We start from the raw sequence: 16,308 nt of genomic DNA on the forward strand, positions 1-16,308 counted from the left end.
ATAAAGGGCCGGGCGGCGGGCGGCGCGGGCAGAGCGGCTCCGGCAGCGGCGGCGATGGGGATGCTCAACCTGCCGAGCTTCCTCTCCTGCGGGAAGAAGAAGGTGAGGCGGCCCGCGGGGTGGCTTGGGTCTGGGTTCCCCGGGAAGGGGGCACCTGGGCAGGTGCGGGTGTTTGGAGCAGGACGGGTATGGAGGTGCCCAGGTGGGCAGAGGGGCACTCGGGCAAGTAGGGTGCACGTACCTGGGTGGCTGTGGGAGCGCTGGGCGGGTGAGGTACGTACCTGGGCAGGTATGAAATTGTCTGGGCAGGGGAGATCCAGACAGGTACTGGAATATGGGGGCACTGGGGTAGGTAAAGAGGGATGAGAGGGCATGAGCCCTGGGCAGGTGTAAAAGGCACCTGGGCACGTGATTTTAAAGCGGTCAGTAAGGGTATGTGATGGGGTGAAGGTCTGAACAGGTATGGGGGTATTTGGGTATGTGCAGGGGCAGAGTAGGGGAGTCTCCTGGAGGTGCTGCCCCCAGGAGCTGACAGCACAGGGGACTAAGGCAGGAGCAGGGCAAGACTGGCCAAGAAGGTTGTTTGGTCTCTCTGGTGGGAGCCTCGCTAACAGGTCCATGCTGTCCTGCCAGGGATCAGCTGGACTGGCAGCCCACCCGGCTCTGCCCACCCTGTCTAGCTGCCCTGCCCAGTGATGTCAAGGTGCTGTTTTGGACAGAGAAATGAGGATATGACTGCCCTGCTTGCCTATGGGGTGATCCTGAGCCTTCCTTCCACTTTTCTTCCAAGGACTTCAGTTTGTCAAATGAAAAAGATGCCCACGCCAGTGACAGTGATGAGAACTCAGAGCGTGGCAACTGGTCAAACAAAGGCGACTACCTGCTCTCCATGGTGGGCTATGCTGTGGGCCTTGGAAACGTCTGGCGGTTTCCCTACCTCACCTACCAGAACGGCGGAGGTACCTGTATTGAGTGGCAGTGTCGGGTGGGCACACCTTGCTATCCCCAGGAGAGAGAGGAGGGCCCGCCCTGAGGCTGGGCACGTTTTGTCAAAGCTGGATATGAGCATCACCCTGGAAAGTGGGATAGTGCCTGCTGATGGGAATGGGAAGAGGAATAAGAGGCATCTCTGTGCTTTTTGGGTACCAGCTGAGGAGGGAAGTAGTATTTAGCTTTAATTGCAGACTTCCACCTGAGAATTCCAGAACTCTTCTGATTTACTTGTGACCAACATGCATCTTTTTGTCAATGTGCCAATATTTTCTACTGACCTAAATAGCTGTTCTCCCTCCCCAGTGCTTACCTCCCTGATATGTTTATAGAGAGCAATTGGATCCCCTCTGCACCTTTGTTTTGCCAAGCAAACAAGCTAAGCTGGAATAATTATCTGAGCTCAATAATTATCCCCATCAGATACTTGGGAAGCGTGAGGCAGAGAGAGCCTCTACCTGCTTACACAATGAAGTAGTGGCAAAGCCAAATGGACGGACTGGCTTCCCCGGCTGCTATTCCAGAGCTTTGCCTACCTGCCAGGCAACCACTTGTAATTAAAGAGAGCGTAAATGCCAAGTAACTGCAGAGGACTTACTTGTATGTACTTATTTGCTCTGTGTAACAGTTGATGGAAGTCAAATCCTGGACTGTAAATGCAGCACAGCCCCGTACAGCTGTGCATGGAACACAAGGTGGCATTCTTGGTACAGAAGTTTTACTGGAGTGAGTTTGGCTGGCTTGTATTACTTACGGTTAATGAAGAAAATTGTGAAAACAGAAGTCATGACATCGGCCTTTCCACTAGACCTTTTTTTTTTTTTCCTTATCTGCCACAGCAGAAAGCTTTGCATTTAAAGTATGTTTGTGCTGCTGCTTGTATTCTGCTCTGTGTCCCTTGCCCATGATTGATAAAGACAACTGTTACATCCTTGTTTTGAAACACAGGGGTAATCCAGTTAATTCTATGGGACTATTTACTTCCTTAAATTACACCACGTATTTGCAGTTCCTTGCAAAACTGGGTCCCCGGTTGCTTTAAGTTCACTGAGAGTGAAGAGGACAGATTTCTGCTGGGTTAGAAGGTCGTGTTTAGGAAATCTGTGCTCTCACTTTCCCTATCTTCTGCGTGCACACAAAGACATGCCAGTCCCTTTTGCAGAACAGGGCTCTCATTGATATCAGGTTAATGTGCACTTTAAAATGGCCTCAAACATGAGCCATGCTGAGATGCTGTTTGACACAGGAGGCAGCCAACCATAGAAAATAACTTTCATGCTTTGATGTCCAGTTGCTACTCTAACAGGGCAGTTGCAAATCACAGCCAAGTACATGAAGGAATGGCTTTGTACCTTTTTAAATTAAAAGCTGGAAGATAAACTGGAAAGCAAAGCTGATGGTTCCTACAGCTGAACAGTGTTCCTGCTTGTATGAGAGTAGTATGTCTTCGATAGTTTTTGTAAAATCCTTTTAATTCTGTAAAAGAAGCCATCCCATGTAAATCACCAGTTCTTATGGTAATCTGTCTCTTCATCACAGGTACTGTTTAGTCTCACAGAAACCAGCATTTACAAACAAATATCTCTATTCTGTAAAAGCAAAAAAACCCCACAGTGGGATATTTGAGGCAGGGGAAAAAGGGGAGTATAAAATGTGATAGAACACGTAGTGTTGAATAATGAAAGATTAACCGTTTTCTCTGTATGTATGTCTGTGGTTTTTTTCCCCTCTCTCCCCTCAGGTGCTTTTCTAATCCCATACACCCTGATGTTGGCTTTAGCTGGGTTGCCCTTATTTTTCATGGAATGTTCCCTTGGGCAGTTTGCTAGTCTAGGGCCAATTTCCGTCTGGAGAATATTACCGTTGTTTCAAGGTTGGTATTATTATGTTTCCTTAGATCTTTTTTATTTTAGCAATAAACAGATGTGAATGAATCATTTATTCACCAAGTTACTAATTCTCAGAAGCCAGTTTCCGTGTAGAGAATATTCCCAATGTTCCAAGGTCAGTATTCCCAGGTATATCTTCCTTATTAATCAATGAATAAAGATATGTGGGTTAAAGATTCCCCCCAAAAGGCTGCCAATTATGAGAGGTTTTATCAGTGATTTTCCTGGTGTTACGCAGCACATCACTCTTACTGCAACTGTACAGGCAGAAGGAAATCGCCCTGTTTGCGGTGTGAGGGGAAAACCTGTTAAACACCTGACGGTCTGTGCAACAGACTGAAAATAATTTTTAGAAGTTAACTTTATCTCCGTTTCTTTACACTTTACGTCCTATGTAGCTTGCAAGGCAGTTCCATATTGGATGGCTAATTCTGTATTTGGCTGCCAGTGCTGCCACAGGCACGTGGGTCTAATTGCTTTATGTGATGCATTCATCCAACTCACTGCCTTGAGAGTCATCTGCTGGTGTGATAAAACAGGCTAGGCTCCGGCTTCATAAGGTGCAGTGCCTCTTGTGATAAGAGAAATAGCTGCACTGTGTAGTGGTAGTTTACCTGTCTCTCCGAGGGTTTAAGTTTCATAGGGAGATTTATGTGTTTGGAAACAACTAACCATGTGCTTTACTCACTCCTATCCATCCAGGTCCTGTACCAGTGGGTGTAAAGGACTTTGTAATTGGTCTTGTTTGTCCTCTGTATCTACCAGAGGAATTAATGTAGGAACAAGGAAGTTTTTCTGATGCAATAAGAATTTTACTTGCCACCTTCTACAGAAACAAAAGGGATTACAGTCTGGCTTGTTGTCTAAACTGTCTTTTTGCCAGTCTCTGCTCTGTAGCACAAGCAAGCTTTCACAAGAGCAGTATATTTAACTTTAAAGCAAAAGTCTATAGACACGGCAAATCTTTTATGTATCTGTGAAGATATAACCTTAAACATAGAATCTAAGATGATTAGGACAGTTTGGCAGACTTTCCCAAACCTGCAGAGCAAAGTTCATTTTAACAAAGGTGGAGAACATTGTTATTGGCACAGATTTACTCTTCTGTGTTGCTTCTCATTTATCGACAAAGCCATTCATTACAATGGGATCTTCAAAGTGCCTTGGTCAGCCCCAGTATAGTTTCTTTTATTTTACTAGAAATCAGAGCTTCCCACTGACCTGGGAGAGCACAAAATGTTGAATTTCTCCTTTAGACTTGGACTTAGCAACTAGTCCAATTGTTCTGTGGGCCTGATTCAAACTCTCAAAACCACGTTGAGATGGGCATTTTGTATCATATCACTCATCTCATGGCTATACCTTTTTCTGGTTTGGTTGCTGTTCAAAATTATTTAAAAACAAACAAAAAACAACTTCAACTTTTTCCCAAGTAGCCTTTTAAAAGTCAGGTGAAGGCCTTTGTTTGTTGGTTTGGTTTTTTTCCAACCCAAGTTTCAGGTTAAGACATTTTGTCTTTCTCTTTCCTAGGAGTGGGCATCACGATGGTCATCATCTCAACATTCGTGGCGATCTACTACAATGTTATCATTGCTTACGCACTCTACTACTTATTTGCCTCTTTTCAAAAAGTGTTACCATGGTCAGACTGCTTTTCCTGGGCAGATGAGTTCTGCAGCAAAACTCGCTTAGGTACCGTACTTAAGAGAAAGGGCTTAATATTGCTGTTTTGGATACTTGTATTTTGTACTGTTTTCTGGGAGAAATTACAGGAGCAAGACAGATATGTGTGGCTTGAAAAAAATCCTTACTGGAGTTTTGTCTCTGAATACATGGGAGTGATGCTTATCTGCTTCCCTGCCACCAGTTCTGGGTACTTGGTGAATCTAGAGAGAGCTGGGCTGAAACCTCCTTGCTGGATCCTTTTTTCTTCTTTAGACGGTTTCTTCCAGCCCATATACTCCCTGGAAATACTGCATTCCCATTTCATCAGGCTTCCTGGCAAAGCACATACCTTCCTTACATCAAGCAAGAGTATTGCTTTAGCTTTTATCTGGGGTTCTTTCATTGCCCCTTGTCTCCCCTGTGGCTATGGTAATCCTGAGCACCAGTGAAGCACTGCTTTCACACTTTATTAACTCTTTAGAACATTATCTCCATGCTATTGTTCTTAATGTTTGGCAGACTATGTACAGCCAAACACTTGTTATCTCAGCAGTTTCCGGATCAGACCAGCTTAAGGCAAAAGGTGAAGTTGGTGAGATAATTAGTAGTTAGTAACTGGAAATGTATTGCCAAGTATTAATGTAATTGTAACTCTCAACCAGATACCTGAAAATCTCTTCTAAGATTCATAGTTTTCATAAAATGAAGTTGAGATGCTCTATTTAACAAAATGTGCGTTCTTGCTTAGGGGCTGAAGAAAAATATTTTAGCTCAAAATTTGTAAGTGCAGGAGAAATACAAAACTGAACTGAAGCAACTGCTCTGAAACAGGCTTCAACAAGACTTTCCCAGTACGTGCTGATGTGCTGATATAGTGTTCTTTACTGTATGTTCTGGCAAAAAAAAAAAATCTCAACCCAAAAACCCCAAACAGCAACCACCTCCCACCCCTCCAAGGAAAATGTTTAAAAACATCTGGTAAGCCTTCTGCTGTAATAAGATGAAGTTGCTAGAGGATGATCTGTGTGTAACTTTGGCTTGGGACAAAGGTTTTCATAGAGTGACTGAAGCTACAGTCTTAAGCATCCTCAGTTCTGATTTTTGCAAGTATTCTTGATAAGTGAAGAGTGGAGCTGAGCACACCAGATTCTTGGTGTTCTGATTTACAGTCAAAGTAACAAAGTCCCAGCTGCAGGTGATAGTTTGGGTTTGGTTTTAAATATTGTTAGTGGGCAAACTGAAGCTGTAACTGTTTAGAAAATGTATTTGCTATAATAGTCTGTGTTTTTGTAATATTCATCACTGTGTTAATGATCCCTTCTTGCTTAATTGCTTTCTTTCAGTAAGTGACTGCAATGCAACCTTAGATGGAGAAATCATTCATGCAAACTACTCATTCATCACAAGCAACAATCTCACATGTATGAATGGCACCATGAACTACAAACCAGTGCAGTTTCCCAGTGAGCAGTACTGGAAGTAAATATTCTAAAGAAATTGCTAAAAATTTATGCTTTTTATTATGCATTGCGGTTTCGAATGTATCTTCTATTTTTGTCTTATCTTGCTGTCCAGAAACAGTTTAGTCAAGGGGAGTGGGCATGCAAATCTACGCAAAGGGGACTTCAAATTTAATTGATGAGTCTGGGCAGTTATAAAAAAAAAAAAAATATAGAGAAGCATGTGAGTCAACTTGTAGCAAACTGAAATATAGTCCTGCTTAAAGAAGTCCTCTTCTCTGGAGTCCTGGTAGGGACTACTTAGCCTCTTTATGTAAGGCATACACTTTTTTTCAAGAGTTACTGTGCAAAATAGATTCACCTTGTTCTGAATATGTGTCTGCTGTGAAATTGTTATTCCTTTAGCCACATGGTTTCAATTTGCCTCATGTTCCTTGGGTTCTCAGGAACTGATTCTTCTTATTGGTTCTTCTCTTGCCATCAGAATTTCATGATTAACATGAAAGAGCTGAGGTAGGCCTGATAGGTGATGTATGAGAGCTGAGGGCTGGTAGACTTTAAAAAGAAGGGAAAAATGCTGTTACACATTCAGTTTTTCAATGCCAGTCATGCAGTTCTAACTGTGCACTCATGAAAACTGCTGCAGGGTCTTGTAATATCTGCAGAAACCAGCTCACTTTCCTTCAAGAAGTAGCTGAAGAGGATATGCCCCTGTTGCTCTCTTCTCATTGCAGCATTTTGTGCTTTCAGTAAAGTGGCTCTTCAGCGCTCGAGCGGGTTGGATGAGACCGGTAACATCGTGTGGTACCTGGCACTCTGCCTTCTCCTGTCCTGGATGATTGTTGGAGCTGTGTTGTTTAAAGGAATTAAATCTTCTGGAAAGGTAAGTTAGGAAGAGCAAGGAGCAAACTTTTGGCCTGATCCTGCCCTTCCAATGTCAGTTGGCCTCAGGGAAGGTTAGCACAAGGCAGGATGCAGTCCTAACTCACTACCCTATGCTGGACTCAGCATTAAACTTTCTTTCTGCTTCTTGGCTTCATAACTGTTACATAAAACATGAGTAAGGTGCTGATTACACAGCAATTACTTAACACATGGGTTTTTTAGCTCCACCAGGGCTGCCATGTATTTGGGGATCTTGCTGTCATGCAGGTGATTCCAGCTGAGTTTAGACAGTCACCCGGCCTGTCATGACGGACATGTGCATGTGACTGCACACATGTGCACACACCCTGGGAACACCCGGTAATTATTTGCACCTCCAGAATAGTTGAGATGTTTGGACAATACAGGTCAAGTGCAGCAAATAGATGTGCGTGTGCAGGTTCCCACCAGATTGTGAAATGTTGTTTGTACTCAAGATCTCAAGCTGCTTTTAGGGACCAGGTTCATAGGTGCTTGTTTTCAGACTCTGTTTCTGCTGAGCTCCAACTTCCATGTGTGGGAGCAGGGCTGCTGGAGTTTTCCTTGGACTAGGTTGGCTCCTCTCCAGACTTCAGGCAGGCTGAATATCATTCTTCCCTGCCTGAGGCCCTTTTCCTCGTTTAGTTCCTTCATTCCCATACTCCTTTCTTACCTCCAATTTGCATCTCCATCACTACTTCTTGTGTCCTTAGCCTTCATTCCTTTCTCACCCTTTCTGCACTGATTTTCCCCCCCCCTCCCCCTTCTATTTCTTCTGTCACTGTGTCTTGCCATGGTTCCTCACTGTCTTTCTTACTTTCCTCAGTCTGATGTCTCCTATTCTCCTTTCATTGGGAGCTTTCTACCCTCCGTCTCAGCACTTCAGGGTGGAGAATCTATGCTTTCCCAGCCACAGTTCTGCCACATGGCTCCTCATAAACTCACATTCTTTGCGTTCCTGACAATTGGCTCTTCCTGTTGTCACCTCTCTTCTGGCACGAAGGTAAGCCTCTCTGAGGAGTAAGGTAAGACTCAGAAGAATCTAGCTGAGCAGGAACAAGACAAGATGAAGAGTGGAGAGAATTGACTATTCTGGGCAAATACAAAGGAGGTCTCGCCATATGATTGCGCAATGCTATGGCTTGGTGTAACCAGCAGTACCGGCTCAATTATCTGTCTGCGTAACACTGAAACTAAGTCTCGAGAAACAAGAGTATTGTTGAACGTAGCCTGCATGATAATAGCACTGCTTAGCCCTGCTTCTGGCCTGGATCCCATTGTGCTAGAAGATGTGTAGACAACAAAAAAAATATCTGTCTGAGAGAACCTAAAAGTCCTTGTTCCCATTTTTTTTTTTTTTTTTTTTTTTCTTTTCAGTCTCATCAGGTGATAATTCAATCCTGATTACCTAATTTTTCACTGGCTTTCAGTTCACACTTGCTAGAAGATCACATAGCAAGAGACCTCTGGGGTAGTTGAGTCCAGGCCTTGCTACAGCAGTAAATCATCTCAGAAAACACACTTCTGAAACTGGTCAAGTGCTATCTGAAAAGTGGGTATGTGGCTTGGGCCTTCTGCTGGAATGCAGCTCCAGAACCGGCTAAGCCAGATGGTTTAGAGCTTGATGTGTGTTCATTTCCCTGGTTGCCTGTTTTTCATTTGTACCAGCAGACCTTAGCCCAAAACCTGGCCATTCCTTCTGCACGGAGATCTGTGCATCCCCTCGCTCCTAATGTGTATCCCTGCCCTTCTTTCTGCAGGTTGTTTACTTTACCGCACTCTTTCCATATGTCATCCTGCTCATCTTGCTGGTGCGAGGTGCCACCTTGGAAGGTGCTCTGGATGGCATCGAATACTACATTGGGAAACAGTCCAACATCACCAAGCTGATGGAGGCAGAGGTGAGAGGTAGTGTCAGCCCTGGAAGCGTGACACGCTTCTGTGGTTCTGTTACTTAGAGCAAGTTGTTTTTTATTCAGTCAGGTGCTTCTTTGTGTCCTTCCCTGCATTTTGTTTATGCAGCTGGGTTCTGTGTTTTCAGTAACCCCCAGCTCTATCAGATGTCTAGCCCCTATTCTAGATCCTCTCAATCTAAAAACTAGCCACTTTCTGCCCTTTCCCTGCCACACCAGATGGTGATAAGTATGGTATTGCCTTTGAGCAGGTCTTGGGGGTCATGCTGAAGTTTCATCTTAGCAAGACCTGCTGAGAAAGTTCTTGCTGTGGGGTCAAGTGTTGCTCTCATTGCAGGAGCTCTACTTGCTTTGGTTATTGATAACTTCAAGGGATTTTATCGGAAGGTTGAAGGGACCTCTGACTTTGAAATTCAGGCTGTGCTTTGCCCAGGAAATTAGTTTGGGAAATTAGGTGGACTGGGGACCTTGTGCAAAGGAAGTCTGGATTATTATTTTTTTTTTCATCTGGCTTACACAAGCATTATTTAATTTTTACCAAAAGCAAACACTCACTGCAATATTTATTTGTTGTGTTTGATGTGAACATTTGGCACTAACTGAGGGACTGCAGCAGAGGCAGAAGGGGTTTGTATGGGTCATGGTGTGAGAAGAGCAAGTGGGAGAGCACATGGAAGTTCTCACTCCTACAACCCTGTCCTGGTTTTCCTTACTCCTTGGCACTGTAACAAGATTCATATCTTAACAACTCACATTTGTGAATTAATTGAATCTCTTCCTCAAGGCTAGCCCCAAAAGACAGCTATTTGGCAACACACTTGGGATGGGATCTTTGGACATCTAAGTATTGTTTGTACTTGAGACTGCAAAGTCATCAGTGTGTTACATTCTCATAGAATTAGATATTCAGGCTAAATGTGGAAAACCCCTGGAGCTTCCACAAGAGGGCAGACTTACATGCTTATGCTACGAACCGTAAGTAATCCAGTAATTCCCATGTTTCTTATTTTTGGTAGGTTTGGAAAGATGCAGCCACCCAGATATTCTACTCCCTGTCTGTGGCGTGGGGCGGGCTTGTTGCTTTGTCTTCATACAATAAGTTCCACAACAACTGCTACTCAGATGCTATTTTAGTTTGTGTAACCAACTGCCTCACCAGCGTATTTGCTGGGTTTGCAATATTCTCCATCTTGGGACATATGGCGTTTGTGTCCGAGAGACCTGTCTCAGAGGTTGTGGACTCAGGTAGGCTGATTGTTGTGCTTTTGGTATCGGGACTTGCTTTGACCAAGGCATGACCATAACCTCCTTCCTTCCGCTACTTTGCAGGATTTGATCTGGCATTCGTAGCCTATCCAGAGGCTCTCTCCAAGCTACCAGTTTCTCCTCTGTGGTCCTTCTTGTTTTTCTTCATGCTTCTGCTCTTGGGCCTTGACTCTCAGTTTGCCACCATAGGTGAGTGGTTTTTTAAGTAACTCATGGCTTTTCAAATGAACATTACCTTTCTTAATTGTGCTGCCCAAACCCCACATTTCTTCCTTTGTAGAAACACTTACAACCACCATACAAGATATATATCCCAAAGCGATGAAAAAGTTAAGAATCCCTATAACCCTGGCTGTGTGCATATTGCTCTTCCTTCTTGGTCTTACTTGTGTTACTCAGGTAAGACATTAAATTATTTTTTTGGGCAGTGGCTTTAATTTTGCTGCAAGCGATAAGTCAAAATGTCCTTTCCAACTGTTCCTGTTTGCATGGATCGATCTGAGAGACTTGAATTCTGCCAGGGTGCCTTGACATGCAAATAAGAAATTCCAGGAGGGAAGCTCTGAAGAACCTAAGGCTTTCTGTGATTGTTGAATGGAGGTGTGCTTTTAAATAGAAGGCCTGTACAGAGCCTGTGAACCATCAACTTGATTCACTGCTTCCCAGTTCAGGAGGTTATTTGTGTAATCTCAAGCATACACATACAGAGTGTTTGTAGCACTGTGGGTACCGCTAATAGATGCCAATGGGATCTTTTTGTTCAGAACTGACTACCAAACAGGACAGGATTTGGGAAATGGCCTGTTCACATTATAAGAACCTATTAGCTCACAAGCATCTGTAGATTGTATGGTTACTTCTCCTGTGTGTGTGTGTGTGTGTGTGTGCGTGTGTGTGTGTGTGTGTGTGTGTGTATATATATATACATATATGTGTGTGTACAAATAAAAGGAATTTTCAGTACACTAGGTACAATTTCTTGAGGCAACTGCTTTTAAGAATATAAAGTTCCATTGCAATTACTCCATCTATGTATGCAGTTATACTGAGAATGTGAAGAATATAACTGGGGTGAACAGACAGTTGTATGGTCAAGCAAAGCACATAAGTTATGAGACATGATGGCAAGGATGCTTGCAAATGACTTTGTCTGCAAGAGTGTGAAATGGCTTAAAGCTTGTTTTCTGCTCTATGGCCCTGCTAGTGCATGGGGGTGTTTAAAGCTGTGTTTAACCCACGTGGAAAACTTGTACATGTAGGAATATACAAGCCTACCAGAACTGGTAACTGGTATAGCTGTTGCTGTACCTCAGTACTAAAACTTCAGATCAGCTTTAATACAGTAAGTTCCAAATTGAAATCTTATTCTTAGCTGTTTATACGTACTCTGCATATACATATATGTTGTTATTAATATACAGATCTACAGCATTTCATCAGATGTGCTTTTCAACTTGACATAGAGATATTTAAATGAAATAGTGTTCACAAATGTGTACTTAACCTGGAGAAATGGGAATTTAAACTCAGACTGGTGATTAGTTAAATTGGCTTGAACAACGCAACTTATTTTATTTGTGTAGAAATGTGACTGGAACTGGGTACATTTTTACCTCTTTATGGTTTGTCCTACAGGCAGGAATTTACTGGGTTAACCTAATAGATCACTTCTGTGCTGGATGGGGAATCCTTATTGCAGCTGTCCTGGAGATAATAGGCATCATCTACATTTACGGTAAATTATTTGCACAGAAAATCCATGATTTGGCTATGCAGTCCCAGGCAGACTGTATGTTAAACATTAATTACCCCAGTAAGGCATTTATATCTTAACTAGCTGAAAAGCTTTAACAGTTTCCACTGAACTTGAGAAACTGTCCTTGACTGCTGTCTGTCTTCTATCCCTTCTGAGTAACCACACCTGCTTTACCATGCACCTTATGATTGTCTTTCAACAGGAGGAAACAGGTTCATTGAAGACATTGAAATGATGATTGGAAAGAAGAGCCGTTTGTTCTGGCTGTGGTGGAGAATTTGCTGGTTTTTCATTACTCCTGTGCTGTTAATGGTGAGTGTAGATGACTGGATTGTGTTAGTGTGACAGAATTTATAAATTGGATATTGAAGAAGTTTCTATGTGAAGGTGCCAGGCTGAATGCCCAGGTACTATGTATAAAGACAGGGTATGGCTGTGCCAGTGAAGCAAACTGCGCGCTATCTGTGCTTTCTGATACATACCGCTCCTCCTTGGGTCCTCTCCAGGAGAGGATGGACCTTCAGATCAGTTGCTAGGGAGCTGAGTCTACACTCTGAGGAGTAACACAGAGAAACCAGATTGCCCATTTTAACAGCTGGATTATCTTCATTTCAGACTGTGAGAAAATGTTTGGAAAACCTGGATTTTTCATCTTTGAGGGAAACCCCATTTTTTTGGACAGATCATTGTCTTGGGTTTGCTCTTTGGATGTCCAGTTGTTCCCCTGTCTGAGACTTTTTTTTTTGATGTCCTGTTATGTGTGTGTCAGTTTTGCTTTACTCCTGTACTTCTAATTGTGAGTGGTGATGGCTGATTTACGTTGCTATGAGAGAATTAATTAACAGCCTAAAACTAGGAGCAGTGGCCAGTTGCTCTGGCCAGCGCATTACCTTTAATCTGTCTGGACTACAGATCTTATTTCTGCAGCAATATTGGCCAACAGTTAATCTTTGATTCTTTCACATATTCCTGTAAATATAGGAGCATGGGAACATATAAAACATACAGAGAAAGGTACTGGGCTCATCCAGCAGCTTATATATCCTTCAACATGAGATTTCAACAGAACCCAGAGATAAGTTCTGTTTAAACACAGATATACTTGAAGTGGTAGGGTGCATATCAGTGTGGTCTTTCAGTCCTGTCCTTCAGTCTTACTGCTTGGCCATGACTAAACACCAGATCGTGCACAACTGTTCTTGCACTCAAAAAGCAAGAGGGAACTGTGCAGAATCTGTAGATAGCCCTTTTTGCCCTTTTTATTTTAACCAACTTAGAAATACAGTGCAAGTTCAAGTTAGCTGGAAATCTGCTTTTCTCTCTTAATCTTTTTTGCTATTTTTTTGTAGGCAATTTTGATCTGGTCTTTGGTCACATTTTCACCTCCCACTTATGGCTCAGTGTTATATCCAGCCTGGGGAACCGCTGTTGGCTGGTGCATGATTATCTTCTGTGTCATCTGGATTCCTGTCGTCGCTATTCTAAAAATAGTTAAAGCTGAAGGAAACCTTTGTCAGGTAAGGGCACAGAAAAGCTGTCATAGCCTCAAATCTTGCTTTCCTTGGCATTATCAGGAATGCCTGTGCTTTCTTTGCCAACACATGTTCAGTACCTTGAGGTGTTTGTTAATTGGATCTTTAGACCAAAACACACCTCTGGTAGCTGCATCGGAGGCAAATTTACCCGATTGTGTTCTGATAAGATGGTAAAGTCTAGTTCTCTGGGAGTGCACCCACATGTTCAGGAGTGATTTTCATGGCTTCTGTTGTCACTCCAGCTGCTTTAAATTTTCTGAAGAATTTCTATCATTTTCTATACCCATATTATTTTCTAGAGTTCTGCCTCCCATTCCTCACAGAAATGAGCAAGTCCAAGATCTGAGGTGTGCTCTTCTTGTCAAGCTTTGCCAGACAGTTCTGTTGGTCACAGCTTTCCCTGCTTGTTTGACTTCAGTGTTCAGAAGTCAAATCCAAAGCCAATTGGAATGATTTTTAAAAACTTTGATTTGTTTGCCATTTGTTGAGTTGCAGGGCATGTCTAGAGTTACAACTTTACTGAACTTTAATAGCCCAGACTAGGGTAAGACATTAAATGCCTCTTGTTTTTGCTTTCCAGCGCATTGTAAGCTGCTGCAGGCCCGCTGCAAACTGGGGTCCCTACCTGGCATGTCACCGAGGAGAAAGATACAGCCATGTTGTAGATCCCAAAAGGGAAAAGGAACATGAGATTCCTACTGTGTCTGGCTTCGTATATATTCAACAATGAGATGGCCATTCGGATGACAATTTTTTAACATACGTGTGGGTTTTTTTCTTTAACTACTTGAGAATAAGAATGCAAAACAACAACAAAAAACAGATCAATGCTCTGCCCTTCAAAACCCAGCCCCCAAATGAAAGTGAGATGTATTATTTATTTTTAGTGCTGTATGTCTGGGGAGGCACAGGTAAATTAGACACTGAGATCTCCCCAGATATTTAGGTTGAGAGGGCAGGAAAATGCATTGCAGAGTCCCCAGGCTAATGTAGGGGGCATGCTAAACCCCATCCAACCGTTATCCAGCTGGACTGCAGATACGGATTTGGAAAAGAACAAAAGCACATTCTGGTGCTCCCCAGCTACAGGAAATTTGAGCCAAAAGGTGCTGTGCTTGCATGCCCCGATGTGCTACAGCAGTTTCTACCTTCTGCTGTGCCTCGCCATCCACAGTCGTGTGCAGTTGGCAGCGAGGTGATGGGGTGTGCTGCTGCCTGGCACTGTAGCTCAGGGAACAGAAATAATTTTTCTCTGTCTAAGCCTTGTTCACTGCTGTGAGGCTGCTCAGGGTTTGATGTTGACTACAGTGTGTGTATGTTTTTCCTGTGCATCTAAATATTGAGTGAATTAAAATTGCTGTCACAGGAAATAAGGCCTTAAACCTGGTGAAAAGCAGGCTGCTTCCTACTTCTCATTATTCCCCTTGGGATTCCCGAAGAGCCATCTTCTGTGTCATGCCCTATGCTCAGCATTCATCTAAAAATCCCATGCTTCCATATTCTGTCCTTAGGCTCTGCAGGATGAAATAGTAACTGTTGATTTCTGGTGTGTCTGCCCTCCCTACTCTCACCAAGGCTTTGCCTCTCAGTTAGTTCTCTGCATCTTTCCCTCAGTCTTGGGTTTTGCCTTCCAAAGGAGACCCAAAGTGCTTCTTTAAAGATTCAGTGTTATCAGTGTTGCAGCAGAACTTTACCCCAAGTCAAGGTTGCAACTGCCTTGTAATGCTGTCACTCCAAAATTTGCTGAAATAATGAGGTTACGGAAAAGTTAGGAAGTTTATAATGCATTCTGGAACACAGACTTGTGGTTCTACCTAGGCACTAGTGGGTTAGGTTAAGAGAACCTGACTTCACTTGTAATACAAGTGAATTCCTGTTAAAGGATAAAAGACCTATGGATTGATGAATACATTTTGTGTGCTGAAGAACCTCTCTCTTACTGTGATAATCATTCCTTGAGAACAATGCAGCAGGGTTTCTAGCTGTCACTTCCTCAAGGCTTTGTCACTGTTTCTGGACATGAAGGACTGTGGATAGTGGCTTGCTGCCCAAGCTGCATACCTTGCTGTATGGTTTATATTGGTGTGTTTGTGACAAATCAACACTTCATGGAAATAAAATGTGATTTTTCTGTTTTTAATGGCTTTAGAGCTGGAAAATGAGTTTTTAGCCTTTTGTATGAAAATGGGGGAAACAGCTGGTCCAAAGGGAAGTACCACCAACCCTTCTATGATCCTAAGCCTTTGGGAGATTGAACTGGTAAGATTCAACCTCCAGGAAGCCACCTCTTATAGAAGTTAGGATCTAGTCCAATAGCCCTCTTTTGGAATGGGTTCAGAAAGTACAGAAAGTAATTGAGTGAGAATTTATGAAAAGAACTGTGGAATTAGAGCCTGTAATGGAAACTGGTGAAGAGGACCCCGTTCCTGCACTCCTGGTTCGTGACTAGACCGTGACTCCAGAGCAGCTGAAGAAAACAGTGCTGTTGCTGGCCCTGATGCATGGAGAGGCTGGGAGCAGGATGGAGGCTGAGCTGCAAAGCTGTGGTGCTCAGTGCCCAGTGCACTATCCATTGGAGCTGCCACAGTGGGCAGCAGTTCATACCCGGAAAGGGACAGGCTCTGGGAAGGAGACACAAGTTAGTCAAATAATGAGTGAGAATGATCCAAGAGGGGGGCGGGCAAGCAGGCTGGCCAAACCTGCTTCAGAAGGAATCCAAGAAAGTTTTGGCAAAAGAGATGCTGAAGGCTAATAACAGCCATCTACTGCCCTGCAGGAAGGGGAAGCCCCTCCTGCTGCACACAGTGCTCCTTTGAGGCTGCTTCTGCTCTGGACTTGTCTTATGGAGTAAGGAGTAGTTTTCATGATGTTGCACTATCAAAGGCTCCCAGAAGAGTGACAGAATACAATTTCTCAGGGGCTGGGGATCCA

The 16,308-nt window shown here is 43.4% G+C and overlaps 1 protein-coding gene across 3 annotated transcripts; it reads left to right on the forward strand.

The window, feature by feature from the left end:
- The first annotated feature begins 13 nt into the window (after window positions 1–13).
- Window positions 14–15,580, forward strand: SLC6A14 (solute carrier family 6 member 14). 3 transcript variants are annotated; one of them, XM_026848735.1, is made up of 15 exons: window positions 14–102; window positions 791–959; window positions 2,732–2,863; window positions 4,410–4,571; window positions 5,888–6,023; window positions 6,755–6,887; window positions 7,734–7,910; window positions 8,668–8,808; window positions 9,837–10,065; window positions 10,150–10,275; window positions 10,367–10,485; window positions 11,722–11,821; window positions 12,045–12,154; window positions 13,192–13,359; window positions 13,958–15,579. In XM_026848735.1, the coding sequence occupies exons 1-15, from the start codon at window positions 55–57 to the stop codon at window positions 14,105–14,107; spliced, it is 2,100 nt and encodes a 699-aa protein (XP_026704536.1). In that variant the 5' UTR covers window positions 14–54; the 3' UTR covers window positions 14,108–15,579. The 3 variants fall into 3 exon arrangements, with proteins under 3 accessions (XP_026704536.1, XP_026704538.1, XP_026704537.1); XM_026848737.1 differs by lacking the exon at window positions 7,734–7,910 and having other exon boundaries at window positions 13,958–15,577; XM_026848736.1 differs by lacking the exons at window positions 14–102; window positions 791–959 and adding an exon at window positions 975–1,716 and having other exon boundaries at window positions 13,958–15,580.
- The last annotated feature ends 728 nt before the right edge of the window (window positions 15,581–16,308 follow it).

Source organism: Athene cunicularia (genome assembly GCF_003259725.1).
Source record: "Athene cunicularia isolate RWA chromosome 4 unlocalized genomic scaffold, athCun1 chr4_part3, whole genome shotgun sequence".
Taxonomy (NCBI): Eukaryota; Metazoa; Chordata; class Aves; order Strigiformes; family Strigidae; genus Athene; species Athene cunicularia.

Coding starts and splice junctions, on each gene's coding strand:
- SLC6A14 (XM_026848735.1), top strand. CDS start 55: ATGGGGATGCTCAACCTGCCGAGCTTCCTCTCCTGCGGGAAGAAGAAG. Junction 960..2,731: donor CACCTACCAGAACGGCGGAG/GTACCTGTATTG, acceptor CTCTCCCCTCAG/GTGCTTTTCTAATCCCATAC. Junction 10,486..11,721: donor GTCTTACTTGTGTTACTCAG/GTAAGACATTAA, acceptor TTTGTCCTACAG/GCAGGAATTTACTGGGTTAA.